The sequence below is a fragment of the Phaenicophaeus curvirostris genome, chromosome 6, assembly GCF_032191515.1.
Source record: "Phaenicophaeus curvirostris isolate KB17595 chromosome 6, BPBGC_Pcur_1.0, whole genome shotgun sequence".
NCBI lineage: Eukaryota > Metazoa > Chordata > Aves > Cuculiformes > Cuculidae > Phaenicophaeus > Phaenicophaeus curvirostris.
The window spans coordinates 19935591-19953927 of NC_091397.1; the positions used below are offsets into that span (position 1 = coordinate 19935591).

The window sequence follows — 18337 nt, forward strand, 5'->3', positions numbered from 1 at the left end:
TAGAGCTCAGCTGTACGGTGCGTAGGTTCCATCAATGAAAACACCTCTGTTCAACTTGGTCTTCCAAGCCTCTTTGTCTTACAGCATAAAACATTCCAGCTACCCCTAGAATGTAGGGACATTTTTTCTAGCTCGTGCCAGCAGAGGAGCCCATTCTGCAGGTGGCAGAGGGCAGGTAAGCAATGTCCCAGCCGTACCCCGTGATGATCCACATTCCCCTGGGGTCAGTTCTGAGCCCCCTCATTTAGCCATCTTCTTTCAGGACTCTGGTTTTCCCCATCTGAAAATAACACACAAACGTTCAGTCCTCAGGACTTGAGCAGAGGGAATCAATACACGAATGGCTCGGGCCTCTGGCAACACCATCTTCTCACTGCTCACTCCAAGGGCTCAGCCAGGGGCTGCATCTGACTAGCAAGGGGATAAAAAGCAGGGCCCAGCCCTTGTCTGCCACCCTCACATCTTCAAGGACAGGAGGGGAAGGGTCAAGTTCCTCCTTTGCTGCCTGGGAAACAGACCCAGGAGTTCAGCTGGGGCTTTCCCAGACCCCCAGGGAAGTGTTTTTGGGAAGTCTTTTTACAGACTCCAGTACAACCATTATAGCAACGACCAAAGGCCTCGGTCAGCTGAATGCTGGCCCCATGCAGGTAAAGAGCCCGTCCTGCCTCTGCAGCTCTCGCCAAGTTATTTCAGTGTTAACTGGGGCCAGGGGAGCAGCAGCTCCTCCCCAACTCGCACAGCACCTTCTTTTGGAAGGGTGAAAGCAAACGCTCCCGCCCCGAGACCCCCGCAGAGGGGCTGCAACTGCCCCTGTACAGACAGGGGGGCAGGAGCTGCTCCGCTGCCTCCTGACAACAAACACTTAGACGTGAAAAGATTTTTAAAGTTTGTTATAATCGATTTTAGTGGCCCCCGTGCAGCTGAGCTCCCTCCTGCAGGGTGGTGGGAACAGACACGTTCTGCTCCAAGACTCCCATTCACACAAGCAGAACCTGACGCTCAGCATTAATAAAGTTTATTAACAAAAGCTTTGTACATATCTTTTCATACACTTGGAATTTTACATCTAGGCAAAATAACAGCACATTTCCTTCTCCCCTTTTGTACAAATCATTACAGAATATCCACCAGTGGGCTGCGCAAGTAAAATAAACCACTGGGTTACTTTTGTAAAGTTATCTACAAAAGTGATTTGTGACATTTTTAAAAAAATTCCCCAGAACATATAAAAATAAATTATTTTTACTTTTTCAATTAAATCTACTAATTAGAAATATTACAAATCAAAATATCAATGTTTTCTTATGAATTCTTCACAATACAAAACAGATTCACAAAACTTTATTTACAGAAATGAGGTAAGAACTGTGCAATGTTTAACTAAGAAACATATTGCAGAATTAACATGTTCTTCCAAATAAGTCCACAGTGGAGGTCTAATTACAGCTGGGTCTTTTCCTCTAATAATTCCCACCTTAACAGAGATTAGTGGTCATCAACCCCATTTGAACTGCCCCTCACCGTACTGCATAGACTCACCCCGTGAAATCAGCTGCTGTCGGATGTGGTGCGACGCAAGCTGACCCGGTTCAACCACCGGTAAATTTTAGTGGGAAATATTAACTCACTTTTTTGGTAATTTTATTAGTGAAAGCGACCCAGGTAACAATCTGCCTGAGCTCTCTACAGTGGTACAAACACCTCTAGGAAAGGCAGAGCAAGGCTGCTGGTGCAACACAGGATACTCCCGCTGCTAACAAGGACGCGGCTAGTGCATGGTCAGCTGTTTGCAGCCGTTTCAACAGAACGGAGGTAGCAACAGGCACTTGGTTGAGGCCAAACACTACGCATTCTTCTCCCAGTGTGGCCTTCTCATCTGGTAAGAAAACTTTATATTTGGAACCAAAGTGGTTCCTCTAAAAACCTTGGAACTCTAAAACCTACACCAAAATTGATCAACTTTGGATTCCATACTGTAATTCTTACTCAGGAAAAACTCCCACTATGTAACAACAGGAATTTAAAGGAATAAAAACTTCAGCAGTGGATTCCCTCATGAGTCAGGTTTCAGAATGGGTGTGGAAAAACCCCAACACGCAGCAAGTCCAGGCTGCTAAGACAAGCTTTGTCCAGAAGATTTTGCAGCTGCAGCAAAAGATCAGACTGGCTGGGACTGAAGCCGGTTTGGTTTTTAAAACTGCTGCTCTGAAACCAAGTAATGCCTGACTGCAGACAGTATGTGAGCCTTTAAATTTATAAGATTAGGACTGAAGAGTCAAGTATGTGTTTTTCTGTGGTTGAGTTTGTACTTAGTACCGCCATATTGACAAAATAATTACGGTTTGCAGAGTTTTATCTACTTCACAGTCCAAAACATTAAAAAGTACATCCTTTTAGTGCAACAAGAGAGCAAATCAAAGTCTACCGGAAATATCCTTATGAAAATTATTAACCTTTTGCTGTGCAGTAAGAGTTCCTTGTTGCATTTCCTCAGTCTGCAGAAAGGGAAACTGCAGTTTGCAGCCCGATGAAGTGCTATAACAGCAGGACATGCAGCTCTCAAGCATCAGTCAAGTGTCAACTCTTCTCTGACGCAACTGGTCCAGTTTTATCATTGAGCCTCTGTGTAAGAGAAAATACTTCTAAAAATCAGATTATAAAATACAGAGTTAAGTAAAATTAAATTCATACAAACGACAAAGCAGATGAGGCACATTTACTGGAGCTACCTAAATATTAGGTTAGTGCAAAAATAACTTCCTTTTTAACTATCAACTTTAAAGCAATCTATCTCAAAATAAAATTTATTAATCATAATAAGAACCATTAGCATCTATACTTTTTTTCCAATAAGAAACAAGTCTATTCCAGTAGCATAGAATTCTGGAGTCCTAGAACAGATGAATCTTCAAAGGTGTTTTGAGCTGCTGCTTGGTTGTGGAAAACCTTCTCTTGCAGGAAGTTGTGGTGGTAAGTGGTGGGACAGAAGTCTGGCGAGTAAGCGGGGCGAGGCAAGAGTTTCGTGGCACAGTTCATGAAGCATCTGCAGAGTCACTTGAAAGACTGGGTTGCAGAGACATTTAAAAGTCTGAGTGTTGTCATCAAGAAAAACTGGTCCTTTTCGATTAACCAGTACTGGACATAAATGTTGCAGTTAGTGCATTTTGGCGTTTTCCAGCAACTCTGCTGTGATGGCTTCGCATTGGATTCAAGAAGTTGTAGCGGATGATTCACCTGCCAACCACCAGACAGTGACCATGATCAACTTTCGATGCAGCTTCAGTCTGGGGAAATATTTTGGTGTTTCACTTCAGTCCAGCCACTGTGCAGAATGCCGCTGGTTGTTGTATGGAACGCATTTTCCATCACGCATCACAGCCCAATCAAGAAATGGATTGGTCTTGTTGTGCAAAAGCAGCACAGAGCAGATGTTGTAACAGCGATTGTTTTTATTTTTGTTCAGCTCATAAGGCACCTGTTTGTTGAGATATTTGATTTTCCAATTTGGTGCAAATGTTAAATAGCCACTGAATGGTCAATGTCTGGAGTTGTTTTGCATTTTGCATGGGTCCACTTCAATATCGGCCCTCAACTGGTTGTCATCCATCACAGAAGGACCCTCACAACTCTCCTCAACTTCAAGGCTCTCATTTCCATTGCAAAATTTTTTGAACCAATGCTGTGCTGTCACTGACGGCCCCGGCCCAATGCCTGGTTGATACGGCTCCAGTTTCTGCTGCGTTATATTAAAATTGCTTGAATTTGCTTTTTCTCCATCTTTAATTTGACAATGCGATATAAAAAAAAAGAATTAACAGTGAAAACAAAACCATTAACATAAACAAGCAGAGTGAATTTTGCTCTTTAAAATGGTATGTTTCATGGATACAGTAAATAAGTTTAATCCAAAATAAGCATCACAGTTTACAATGACAAAAACAGCTATTATTTTTGCACCAACCTAATAGCAACTTTCCCACTGTAAAGAACAATCACATATTGTAGACTAAAGAGTGGGAAATGGAAGAATAATGAAAGGAATAATCCTACACTGAAGTAACTCATCACAGCAAGCATTAGAAAACACTTATTTTTCTCTTACATGAAGACTCGCTGTTCCTAGCTGTTGATCTCTCCTGAGAACCACATGATGGTCAAGACAAATACCAGGTGACCTCTGCTATGTTTTAACCACTGGAGAGGGCTGACACCCACACTTCTCCATTGGAACAGAAATATAATTTCCATTTTACCCCCATCACCATTATAATTTTTCATAAATCATTACAAAGACAGTTCCTGCAAACGTTCAACAGGACTGAGCAATCTCAATCACTGAGTGCTCAGAAATGCTTGAAAACTCCTTCCAACTGGAAATGAAAACATTCAAACTTTTTGCAAACAGAGGATTTATTAAAAATGGGTTTTGGAGTAAAATAGTTCAACAATCCAATGCAACCTGTCTCAATTCTAGCCTTTGAAAGAAAGTAACTGCAATTTCAAAATAAATCTATTTCTAAGTGGTTCGCTCAAAAGCTGTTCTGCGAGTTCCTAGAACTGTTTACAGCTAACTGCTAGAAGAGCAGGAACTAAAACTGAAACAGCGTATTTGTAAAATACACTTGTTCTGCCCGGTTGTGCTGCCCAACTCTAGCAAGAGCCATTTCAAGAAATTCAAAATAAGGTCACATACGGAACAGTTTGTTCTGATGCAACCCAAATACAGGGCCTCATTTCCATTCACTAATGATCTTCGGAAAATGAAGGGAGCTCTACATAGAACATACTAGAACAAAGTAAATGAAGGCCAGACATCCAAAGCAAACCCCCGTGCTGGAGGACTTCTGCTCTGACAGTCAGTGACCAGGAAAGAACCGGATCTTACCAGAGTCCTGCAGATTGCAGTACGACTACAACATCACAACAACAGACTAAACCGGAAAGCGATAACAACCATGCACAAAGCTTAATAAAAGTCAACACTCCTATTTTTGAATGGAAGGGAGCCGTTTCCAGGAAAACTGTCTTGAAAATTCATCATTATGTTTTGTGTCTCACCGTATCTTTGGAAAGTACCACAAGAGCCAAGCTGCCCAAGTCCCGCCTCTTCCCACCTGCTGTTCCTGACAAGCTTTTCTTTTTTTCACTACCACTGCCACTTGATGGCTTCTTCAAGGAATACTGGAACTTTTTCTTCCTACTCTGCCCAGCTTTTGTTTTTACAAGTTCGATGTGCTCCTTCCCTTCACCTTCTCTTCTCTTAATTGTACGACCCTTAGAGAATAACGTCTTTTCTCTGACTTACTGAAGCAAAAATTCCTTTCTTTGGGATTGAGGTTACAGGAAATGCTGAAGATAATGAAACAACTTTGCCAGAAAAACATGTCTTGTTTCCTTAACTGTCTAGGAAAGGCTTTATTACTGTATCAAGCAAAGAAGTCATACAGCCTCATCTTCCCACAGCACATCCAAGCTACACACAGCCCATCCTCCTAATACACATTTCATTTTTTCAATAACCCTCATCTCTTAAGTCATCAACTCCTGTCTGCCTCCACAGTGCCTGAGGCCTGGCCGGGACAAACTCTTCAAGTAAGGTGATAAAAGCAAATGATCTACAAAACAGCGGGCACAAAGCTGGGCAAAAAGGTAGAGTGAGGAGGACTACGGTGCTGCAGTTGTAATCACTAGAGGAAGGCAAGGGTCACTGGGTTGCTGTCCTGATCTAGGGAAGCAGGCGTGTGCAGCAGACAGGCTAGGTGTAAGTGACCACAAGTTCACAGAGTTCAGAACCTCATTAAGTGCAGCCCAAGGTTCAAGAAAACTAAAATGAACAAAATAAAGAAAAAATTCACCATCCTTGCTTCTTATCTTTTAGTTACCTCACAGAGGTACTACATTGAAAACGAGGTGAGAAATATACTTACTGTCACCTTCTGAGCTGCGTTATCTCCATGGATTGTAAGGAATGGGTTGGTAGTAGCTGCATTAAGTGGTGAGGCCTGTGTGCCTGAAAGTAAGTTGTTTATGGGTATCTGTGCTCCTCCAGTAATCTGCAATTGCTGTACTTCAGACTGATGGTGTTGGTGGTGGTGATGCTGTTGCTGTACTAATTGATACAAAAGGGCTTGATGTTGTTCCTGGAATAATATGATGAGAAAAAAAAAAAGTAATCAAGAATTAGTTACTGAAAAATAGCTCCTCCCTGGGTTCTTACTTATTCAAATCTTCAGCCAGTGCAATCCTTAACCTATTCCCAGTTCATTTATGTTACCCTAAGTCTTATAAGACAGTGGGAAAGGGAAGGAAGTGCCTATAAAGTTTCCTGAAATCAGTAGTTCAGCAGAAGTTCAGCTAAGCCTGCTGGCTGCGTCGGGCCTCAATCAGAAGAAACATAACTGAGAAGAGCATCAAACCATGCTGCTCAAAGCGCTAAAACTACACAGTTAACACAAATAGTTCAGCCAGTTACCTAAAGGCCTACACGAATAGCTCAAGGCAGAGCAAAAACAGTTCATGAGATGATTCCCAAAAATCTTTTGCTAGAGTCCTAGTGGAATCAAAGAATAGCTTAGGATATTGTTAGAATCCATACATGTTCCCAAGCTCTGCAGCCCACAGCTGATGATGAAAGACACAAACCACTATGTCCACATGGGACAAAACGGGACTGAAGGCGCTAAGAAACAATTCTTCTAGCACTACATACAGCCCAATAATATCCTGTATTTAGCATGGCTATCATCCAAAAAGGCTGGAGCAACTGAAAAGCTTAAAGATTATTCAAAACTTGCAACATCAAGTTAAACACATTTATAGGATTTATATTTACGTTTTATAGCTGAGGACTTTATCCATGCCTTAGGATTCAACAGAGGAATAAATCATGATTAACTGAAAAACTTACTGATGTGAGTTGCTGGGTACTTAGTAGTTGCTGAAATTGCTGGTGCTGTTGATGGAGTAGAAGTTGTCTCTGTTGGTCAGGAAGCAATCCTAATCCCGAGGCACTGTAGGGTTTGACAGGGTAATACTGTAGTTTATATGAAAGTGTGGGAACATTTTACTTCAGCTTTCCATTGCAACAAAGAGAAGATGTATATATGTAGACAGTTCCTAGTCTGCATTTTGATTGTATACTGCCAAATACTAAATAGCATGTCTGTCCAGTTGCATTTTCTGATGCATGCCTAGACATTACCACCATCATTCCCAGTCTCGTTTTTGCTGAGCAACAGCAACATCCTGCCTGTTAGGTAAGTGTACTACACGTACATTATTTTAAACTGAGGTAATAATTTCTACTTTTTTTTTCAAATGCTTTATACAGAAAGGCTAGATTTTATATTTTAGATTTCATATTATAAGGCAGCTCTTGCCTCTTGCCAACCTTTAATACTTGCTTAACTTCCAATTCCTATATTTTGCAATGCTCAAATCTACCACTATTGCCTATACTTGTATGTAATTTAGCAAACATTCACAGCCATGAAGTGGGCCAACTGATGCTGCCATGGAATGAAGCAGGCTGCCTCTCCACTTGCCTAATACTTAGTTGCCTATTTCCATGCCTACATAAAATTTTCTACAGCTATTTAGAAAACTGGCCAGGGAACTCATCCAGCTAACAACTGATGTGGAAACAAGATGTTTCTTGAACTATGCCAGTTCACTGCAAGACCCAAAGCATGAACAAGAGTTTGAAACAGAAGACCACAGAAGACCAGGACAACAGCTGGATTTATTCTTTCAGTACCAATGTTAGTTTAAAATACCCACTGAGTTATAAAAGTGCAGTTTCACATAGGCTTACCCTGCTACTGAAAGGCTAAGTATCTCTCATTCAGCTGACACCTCTGTGCTCCCCTTGCACCAGCTCTTACACAATGAGCTGCATCTCATGGGAACTGAGCTGAAACCTAAGCCAATATCAAACACACTTGAAGGCCACCTGTTAATGTAGATGAGGTTATCGTATGAATGCACAAGCACTGGTACCAGCAAAGAGTGTGTAGGATGACCAAAAGGATGACTGGACTGCTGGTTGTGATTGGTAGTAAGGAATTAATTTAAAACAGCCACAAATCCATATAATGAAGCTACGATCATTTAGCTCTTCAGGATATAATATTTATCTTGCCTTTCTGCAGTAGCTAGCATACTGCTACCTGGCTCCATTGTCACTTAGACTTTTACTTTACTAATCAGTCAGTATGAAAATGCCCACAGCATCACCATTCTCTACTGCTGGGACAGGGCAAGTAATAAATAAACTTTGTTTCATACTTCACTGCACAGCCTCAATTCTATGAAAAAACACGTGCTTGGCTGCACTTATTATTTCAGATGGGGAGTGGGAAGTGGATGTCTATGGGGCTTGATGGGAGCCACCCACGGGAACTGAGGGAGCTGGCAGAAGTGCTAACCAAGCCACTTTCCATTATTTGTCATCAATCCTGGCTAACTGGGGAGGTCCCAGTTGGTTGGAGGTCAGTAAATTTGACACCTATTTACAAGAAGGGACAGAAGGAGGATCCAGGGAACCACAAGCCTGTCAGCCTGACCTCAGTGTTGGGGAAAGCTATAGAGCAGATCATCTTGAATGTCACTGTGCACCACATTCAGAATAATGAGGTGATCAGGCCCAGTCAGCATGTGTTTAGGAAAGGAAGATCCTGCCTAACTTCATCTCCATCTATGACAATGTGACCCACTCACTGGATGAGGGAAAGGCTGTGGATGTCATTTACCTGGACTTCAGTGAAGTCTTTGCCATTATTTCCCATAGCATTCTCCTGAAAAAACTGGCTGCTCGAGATTTGGATGGGTGTACTCTTCACTGGCTAAAAAAAATGGCTGGATGGCCAGGCCCAGAGAGTTGTGGTGAATGGAGTTAAATCCAGTTGGCGGGCCAGTCACAAGTGGTGTTCCTCAGGGCTCTGTGTTGGGGCCAGTCCTGTTTAAGATCTTTATCAACAATTTGGAAGAGGGGATCGAGTACTCCATCAGTAAGTTTGCAGATGACACCAAGTTGTGTGGGAGTGTTGATCTGCTTGATGGAAGGAAGTCTCTACAGAGGGATATGGACAGGCTGGATCGATGGGCCAAGGCCAGTTGTATTGGGTTCAACAAGGCTATCTATGTGTTGGGTCCTGCAACAACCCCACGCACCTCTACAGGCTTGGGGAAGAATGGCTGGACAACTGCCTCACAGAATAGCACCTGGGGATGTTGGTCGACAGCCAGCTGAATATGAGCCAGCAGCGTGCTCAGGTGGCCAAGAAGGCCAACAGCAATTCTGGACTGTATCAGAGATGGTGTAGCCAGCAGGACTGGAAAAGTCATCATCCCCCTGTATTCAGCTCTGATGAAGCCACACCTCAAATCCTGTGCTCAGTTTGGCGCCCCTCAGTACAAGGCAGACATTGAGGTGCTGGAGCCCATGCAAAGAAGGGCAGCAAAGCTGGTGAAGTGTCTGAAGCACAAGTCTTATGAGGACTAGTTAAGGGAACCGAGAGAAGAAAAAGCTACGGGGAGACCTCAATGCTCTTTACAACTGTCTGAAAGGAGGCTGTAGTAAGCCAGGTGTTGGTCTCCTCTCCCCGGTAAAAAGCAATAAGACAAGATGAAATGGCTTCAAGTTGTGCATGGGGAGGTTTAGATTTGATATTGGGAAAGATTTCTTCACTTGAGACGATTGGCAAGCAGTGCAACAGGCTGCCCAGGGAAGTGATTGAGTCACCATCCCTGGAAACATTTAAAAGACATGTAGATGTGGTTTAAGGGTAGACTCAGTGTCAGGTTAACAGCTAGACTCAATGATCTTAAAGGTCATTTCCAACCTACGTGATTCTACAATTTCCCATCATCTACTTCACGGTATTCATTATTCCCACTTCTACCGCTCTCCTGGTTCTCAAACCCCTTGTCAATGGTCTTTTTCCCTACCCAAGAAGTCAATTCTACTCACCTTGTCCTCTGCAAGCCATTTCCCCTCTGATTAGTCTTGCACTGTTTTTTCCCTTATACTATATCCTTTTCTGAAACTGCATAATCAGAACCGCACACAATATTCCAGATGCACACCCACTGGGGATTTAACATGACAGAAAACAAAATGGATAACACCATTCTATCTATTCCCCAATAATAGCTAGCAATATTTGTTTGTTGGTGAAAGCACAGATAACACTTCACCTATCCAAGGAAACCCGTAAGTTTTCCTCCTGAGCTATAACAGCAACACTCAGGTCTAACACAAACTAGAGCTGTGCATGTGCATCAATTAATTGAAATTCCTGCAAACAGCTTTAAATTCAATTGTACCAAAAATACTTGTAACATCTGCAAAAAGTAAGTATTTTCAGTTTGACTAACATAACTATTATTCCTCCTTCTCTTTTTGCCTCACTTTTTCTGTATTGTTCTGTTCCGGAATAAATCTACTCTGGTGTTTTTTAATTCTTTCATCCCATTCTTTCTTTTTTCCTATATTGTGTTCTACCTTTGCATTTATTTTTTCTGCTGTTGTTGTCCTTTCCCTTTATCTCCTCTGCCTTCCTCTCCCATCCTGCACTGGCACTCAGCAAGCAGCTGAGATCTAAGTGTCTAGAAACAAAACCTAACTGCGAAGACAAAATGCCGCACCTCCAAAGCTTCCCAGATAGAATCACAGAATAACCAGGTTGGAAGAGACCCACCGGATCATCGAGTCCAACCATTCCTATCAAACACTAAACCATGCCCCTTAGCACCTCGTCCACCCGTGCCTTAAACACCTCCAGGGAAGGTGAATCAACCACCTCCCTGGGCAACCCCTGCCAGTGCCCAATGACCCTTTCTGTGAAAAATTTTTTCCTAATGTCCAGCCTAAACCTCCCCTGGCGGAGCTTGAGGCCATTCCCTCTTGTCCTGTCCCCTGTCACTTGGGAGAAGAGGCCAGCACCCTCTTCTCTACAACCTCCTTTCAGGTAGTTGTAGAGAGCAATGAGGTCTCCCCTCAGCCTCCTCCAGGCTAAACAACCCCAGTTCCCTCAGATGCTCCTCGTAAGATTTGTTCTCCAGCCCCTTCACCAGCTTTGTTGCTCTTCTCTGGACTCGTTCCAGAGCCTCAACATCCTTCTTGTGGTGAGGGGCCCAGAACTGAACACAGGATTCGAGGAGCGGTCTCACCAGTGCCGAGTACAGAGGGAGGATAACCTCCCTGGACCTGCTGGTCACGCCGTTTCTGATACAAGCCCAGATGCCATTGGCCTTCTTGGCCACCTGGGCACACTGCTGGCTCATGTTCAGTCACTGTCAACCAACACCCCCAGATCCCTCTCCTCCAGGCAGCTTTCTAGACAGACATCTCCTAGTCTGTAGCACTGCATAGGGTTGTTGTGCCCCAAGTGCAGGACCCGGCACTTGGCCTTGTTGAACCTCATGCCATTGGACTCTGCCCAGCGGTCCAGCCTGTTCAGATCCCTTTGCAGAGCCTCCCGACCCTCCAGCAGATCGACACGTCCACCCAGCTTAGTGTCATCTGCAAACTTGCTAAGGGTGCACTCGATGCTTTCATCCAGATCATTGATAAAGACATCAAACAGGGCTGGACCCAGCACTGAGCCCTGGGGAACCCCACTTGTCACTGGCCTCCAGCTGGATTTCACACCATTTCCCACCACTCTCTGGGCCCGGCCAGCCAACCAGTTTTCCACCCAGGAGGGTGTGCGCCTGTCCAGGCCAGAGGCTGACAGTTTCCGAAGCAGAATGCTGTGAGAAACTGTGTCAAAGGCTTTACTGAAGTCCAGGAAGACCACATCCACAGCCTTTCCCTCATCCAGCAGCCGAGTCACTTTGCCATAGAAGGCGATCAGGTTAGTTTGGCAAGACCTGCCTTTTGTGAACCCATGTTGACTGGGCCTGATCACCTGGATGAGGCGGTTCACTGGATTTCACTACCCAGCTTTCTCTAAACCAGATCAGTTTGGAATGTAAATTTAATCCTTTTTAGCTACTCTTTAAAAGGTACCTGATCAGTCTGAAACTCTCCATCCTACAGTCTTCTCTGGTAGCGAGAATATAAAGAACAATCCTATCTTCTTCCTCAAATTACTTAACATCCCAGCTGCTACCAATCTGTATTAAGCCATCTTTTTCCCAGAAAAGTATCACATATTTTTCTCTGCCTCATGAATGTAAGCTCTTTTACCTACAATTTGAAAGTCTCTCAAGCAGCGGTGCGAAAATTGGTGTTTTCTTACCCCCCTATACCCCACAGTTAAAGCACTCACATAAGCAAGGACAATGTGCATAAAGATGTCTTTCTGTATTGGTGAATAATCTAGCTATTTCTCACATGAAACCATCCAAACAGGTTCTGAAGCTTGGGACACTACTGTAAATAGCAACTTACAGGAGCATCTGAGAAGTCTTTTAACTACAGCACAATGCACCAAAGTTAGAATGCAGGGCTCAGTCCTCATGTGGCTTTCCTTCATCTTTAGAATACTGATTTAAACCACCTCCAAACCTGATCACCACCATGCAGTCTAGCCTGGTTCAGAGAATTTGCAATAGCATGGTGGCAAATCTCCATGCCTGCCCGCACTTCCTACCACTTAACCTTCTCACTTATGCAGTTCAAAAAGTACCAATACCTAGAGGAATTAATATTAAAGAAATAGTCAACTAGTTGCCGCTGAAACAGCACTGAACTCAAGAGTGGAAGGAAAAAGTGTCCCATAGTTTCAGAAGCAATGAGCAATAATCTTATCGAGTGGAAAATACATATTTCTTTGTTTGTTTTTTGATTTGTTCATTCAAAATCCTCCCAGAGCCTCTTCACAACTTACTTCCAGTAACAGAAGTTTCTTCATATTTTTCACTGAAGCATTTGTAGTGGGAGAAACAGGAATGAGGAATGTATATGTCATTATTATAATCATATTAGGACTAATTAGCAATAGCACTAGCTCAGACTGGACTTTTTCTCCTCTAAATATACAACTAGGAATACTGAAAACTCACAGAAAATGGGAGCAATTGTGAAACATCTCAAAAGGAAGGGGGCCCAGCAAGTCATCTGGATGAGCTCAGTAAAGCAGAGAACTATGTGAAAAGTGCACTTTTAACTTTAACACAAACATTAACTTTACATCAGTATTACTGAGGGAGCAGTGCGGCAAGAGATCATGGAAGAACAGAAATACAGAAATGGAAATGCTGGCAGAGACGCATATCGCAAACTTGTAGCTGAAAACAGGGAATCATTGGAGTAGTCCATTCTATGCTAAAACTTAGAATGAAAGCTTATAATAAGATACTAGTTGCAGTATTCTGCATGAACCAGTCATCTGCTACTAAGCTGCACACTCAAGAGTAGCAGCAGTTAAGACAGATATTTAAAAAAACCCAAAAACTTCTGTAATCTAAAGAGCCAGAAATAAATCGTATGAGAAAACAGCAGCATGACCACTATATTTTCAAATTACCTGAAAGTGGAAATCATTACACAACTGGTTAATACTACCGATTCTGTCTAATATTTCTCACTCCTCCCTACACCTTTGGGGAGACTAATACAAAATTCTTGTGTTTTCAGCAGATTTCTTATACTCAAGAAAGAAGATGACTTTTCATTAACAAAATGTCTTTTGTTTAACCTATGAAATGTTATGTTCATGCGTGATATAAAATACGAAAAATGTAACCTCCTCTGTAAAAGTATAATAGCACAACAAACCAACAGGATACACTTGGAAGTATCAGGTTTTCTGAGCCTTATGAAGCCACACAATGCTACAGTGCATGAACATTCAGGAGCCACCAAAAGCACAAGGAAAGAAACTGGAAAAAGAAGCTACAAAACCAGGGATCCCTTGCATCATTCCAATCACATACATCTTTTTTGGTGGGTAATCCACCATAATCTCCAAAAATAAACTCTACTTAAAGACCTGTAATCCATTCCCTATTTCCAGGCATTTCTTTCTACACAGAACCACAGTTCTCCTTCCTAAACGAAGGACAATACAAGGGGTGGGGGGAAGGGAAGCAGGGAGTATGAGTTAGCCTAGACTCTGCTCTATCCTAAAATACTTCCAGACCAAGCAGTCCGTTCCCCTTCCTGGAAAGCAGCTGTCGTGTTCTGTTACCATTTGCCTTGCAGCTCACGCAGCAGCAGTTTATGCTACTGAGGGTACCTGGTTTTGGGGAAGGGCTGTTACAAATACTCAAACATGGATTTTTTTATGCATTTAAAAATTCTTAGGAACACCACTTGAAAAGCTGATTTTGTTGTCTTTGGTGTCAGATGCAGAGAACTGAAAATGCCATACAACTGTACTACTGCTCCGGTTATGCCTATTACACATTTAATTACATCACCATATACTGTTCTGCTCCTCCTCCTCCCCCCATCTTACTGCAACAAATGGTAGCTTTTCCAGTGCTCCTTTAATCCTCGAAGGACAATTGACAGGACAAAGAACATTGTTTTCTGAACTAGAAAAAGAACTGAAGCACATTTACATAATTACATTTGTTTGGGAATGTGACTTGATTAAAAAAACAGGAAAAAATGGACACTAGGATTCCCCAAAGCTAAACAGAAAACATCTTTTCTTTAACTAGACTATTCATGCTTCCATTAAACGCCTACTTACTTTCACTCACAGATCAGGAGCAGAACCTATTTTGACAATTACAGGCTAAGGAAGAAACAGTACCTTTTGAATGAGAAAGTTCAGAAATATAGCTAAACTGAAGAACAGCAGGCACTATCAGGAAAAACAAAAAAATCAACAAATTCTTACCTGTTATTTAACGTGGTTGGCAGAGGATGCGTTGCATTGGGTGGCACGGTTGCATGAGTGAGAGGAGAAGGGTTCTGTGATATTGTTGCTGGGGTCTGAATTACCCCATTTAAAGCCCCTACAATTCCATTGATTGCCAGCTGGCTGGCTGGCAGTGCTCCAATTATTCCACCCACACCAGGCACTGCAGGAATGGTGGAGGTTACAGTCTGCATACCACTAGCTAGTGCCCCCACTGTCACACCATTGACCTGTTGAACTCCTGTGACTCCTGAGCCTTGCTGAGCTGGACTCTGCCCAGCAGGTGGTGGAGTGGAAAGAGCTGATGAACTGCTGGTGCTTTGTCCACTGGAGGTTATCTCCTGGTGTAAAAACAAACAACAAAACCCCATCAGCTGCATAAAATTTCACCTAGCAGCACAATGCAAGAACTATGATGAGTTAACTTGTAACAAGTTTAAGTTTAGAAGAAACAAATCAAAATTACCTGATTTAATACAGGAAGAGAATTGTCTGGTAGAAAACTGTTTCCCAGATGAGGGCTTTTACTGCTGTTCAAGGAGTCAGTGCTAGGTCCTAAAGTAATTATTTCAAAACACACAGCAGTTAAATTTCTACAACATGTAAAAAAGATTCAGAATAATTATTTCAAAATAATGTCAGAGATAAACAGAAGAGGTAAAGTCAACCTTAAAATTATTGCTGAATAGTAAAATATTAACAAAATAATTGGTGAATCAATAGATTCAAACAGATGTGCTCTAGACTGAATTAAAAAAGAATCTGCACTGAAACAAGTAGTAACCATTCATGTAAGTCTTCCCACTGACTTTTAAATATTTAAATACAGCAACAAATACTTAGTCTACATTCATCCTACATATATATATATATCTCCATCTCCCATCAATGGCATAGGTGGATGAAATAGTGTTTCATATAAACTTGTTTGAAATACTTTTGACATTTTAATATCCTCCTCTACATACCTGCTTGTACTGGAAAGGCATGGACTTGATGAGAAGGGCTAGGATTTGAAGTTATTGTTGGAAAGGGCACTGAAAGTTGTGCATTGAGTAGCTGAAGCCGCTCTTTTTTAGCGGTCAGGTTCTTTATCTGCTCTTCTAATCGCCTATTTTCAACCTGTAGCTGGTGCAATGATTTAAGCATTCCTAAAACTAAAGCAAAAAATGCATGTATTACCTTTCACAACCACATTTAAAGAACTAATAACATAACCTTTTTTTTAATTTATGTATTAAAATTTAAAAGTATCACTAGGCCATATCTGAAAATAGAAATACAATTATTACTCAGAGATACATTATAGAAATTGGACTTTTAAGTGGAAATGTTTAGGATCAATTTTGAGTAATTTGAAGTGCAGAGAAAAGTACATAACACATCATAATAACTTTGCAATATATCTGCACCTTGGCTTAAACACAGATAAAGTCACATCATTAGGACTGACATTCATTTTAAGCAAACAGCAGTAAATGATAACTTATCCTCAAACTAACAGTATAATTTTAGTAGCATGGCTTATTTGCATACTTGGGAAAAATCTTTTTCAGCTGCAGCATTAGAAATCTTAAGCATTATCAAAACAGGAAAAGTTTGACAAATATGTATCCAACCAACAACATTTAAGCAAGCTTGTGAAAAGGGAGTTTTTCTGCTTTAACGCCTTGTACAGTGAATCACAAACTTACAGAAACAACGGAAACAATGTCACCCACGTGGAGCGATCAGGACACACCTTGTTGGGAGCCGCTCTCAGTTGCTTTGAGCAGCGATCTACAAATCACCCAGCAGGGAGCACTGTGTGAGCACTGCAGTTACCACCCCTTTTTGTACAGAAAAAGGGCATCCTCTTCTATACTAACCTGATCTTTACCAAGCAGTTTTCTCAAACTCTGATCTGGCTTCAGCATTTGGATTTCCCAACTAGTACTAGAGTGTGACTGTAAAGCCACAGGGATAGCCATTTTTTTTTAATTCTAAATTGTATTTGTTTAACATGACCTCTGGGCCTACTACAGACGTAAGTCTACTGGTATAGGCACATCTGGTCATTTCCCAAGGATTTAGCTTTTATCCCTCCTCTTCAAGAACATACAAAGGAACCCTCAGTGAGCCCAAATGAGATGCAATAAGACTTAGCTAAACCTGTCCTCCAGCTATCATGTTTAAAGGATTATCCCTGCATGAATTTCCTCACAATTAGCATTTTTGTCAAGATACCATTCATAAAAATACCAACTAAATACCACTTTACACTACCAATAAGAAGAATAGTATGTTTAATAAAATATAACACAATCCCCAAGCTGGTATTAAAAAATATATTTTTTTAATTTATTCAATCATTGTCTTGGATATTGATACGTTGTTGAATGTAGAGATTCAAGTGACCTACTCATCACTTACACTTTTTACATATTCATTCTTGGACTATTCCATTCTATTAAACTTGAGAAAACAGTTACTTCCTTGCTTTGAGAATTTCATGACAAACACTGGACATAACAAAGACACGAAAGCCCAGTAGGATTCTTGCCTAATGTTTGTAAATTTTTTTTTTTTTAAACAGCAACAGAAGTAAACAGTTTGGAATAAAAAAAATTAACAATAAAAAAAATTATGCCAATTTATAACACAATTTCAAGCAAAGAGGAGAACTGTGCTACGCTTGTTACAGTAGTGGGTCTAGAAGTCCAGAATTCATTTCCAAAATCTGCAACTGGCCAGTTGGATCTGCAAGTCACTTCCTCTCCAATACAATTTCCCCACCCATAACAATGTAGGTAATTGTAGAGAACTCTTTTGTAACTACTGAACATCATGTGCTACATTAAGAACTGTTACAGTTGCATACTATGGTTACATTTCTACACACAGCAGAAAATATGATTTTAATTTTTTTTTAATTCTTGGACAAGAATGGCAGTTCTGAATAACAGCGTTAACAAAAGCAGTAATAAACAGAATGTGAGTACTTACTGTCACTAGGGGTGCCTTGCTCTAATAAAAACTGTTGTCCTTCACTCCACTGCCTCTCCAGAAGTTGTTCTATGCTGGCTGCTACTGGGGGCAAATTTTCCCCACAACTGTTCCCTGACTGATCATAGCGGATCTGCAAGCTGCTTACAGGAGATCTGTTGAAAATATTGGAATTTATTATTCCAAGAGAAGTATGGAAGAAAACATATTAGTAAAAGCAGTTTAAGTTTCTTACCTTATACCAGCCCTCAGCACCTACATATCTTACACTTCCAAGACTAAGTTAATTCATTAAAATCACCAAGAACTCCTGGTTTTCACTACCAAGGCTTTAATAAAATAAAGGCATAGTGTTTTACAGGTCGAGAATTTATACTGAAAAAGCACATCACTTTTTCTTGCACACAGACTAACATAACAATTAACCAACAAACAGCATTATATTAAATTATACAACACATGATTCTACAGCAGGAAACACTGCTATGGATACATAGAGGATCTGTCTTAAAAAAAACCAAACAACTTCAAAC

At 41.4% G+C, this 18337-nt stretch overlaps 1 protein-coding gene across 4 annotated transcripts in view; it reads right to left on the reverse strand.

Annotated features, from left to right (window-relative positions):
• Nucleotides 1-999: 999 nt before the first annotated feature.
• MLLT10 (MLLT10 histone lysine methyltransferase DOT1L cofactor) overlaps nucleotides 1000-18337 on the reverse strand; it is a 128405-nt gene continuing 111067 nt past the window's right edge. For 3 of the 4 annotated variants that reach the window (XM_069859513.1, XM_069859515.1, XM_069859516.1), the window contains 7 exons: nucleotides 17805-17959; nucleotides 15788-15976; nucleotides 15286-15374; nucleotides 14799-15160; nucleotides 6908-7010; nucleotides 5928-6140; nucleotides 1000-2639 (listed from right to left, as the gene is read on the reverse strand). In XM_069859513.1, the coding sequence (XP_069715614.1) occupies nucleotides 2571-2639; nucleotides 5928-6140; nucleotides 6908-7010; nucleotides 14799-15160; nucleotides 15286-15374; nucleotides 15788-15976; nucleotides 17805-17959 (1180 nt within the window). In that variant the 3' untranslated portion in view covers nucleotides 1000-2570. The remainder of the gene's footprint in view (nucleotides 2640-5927; nucleotides 6141-6907; nucleotides 7011-14798; nucleotides 15161-15285; nucleotides 15375-15787; nucleotides 15977-17804; nucleotides 17960-18337) is intronic. The other variant, XM_069859514.1, reaches the window with a different exon arrangement.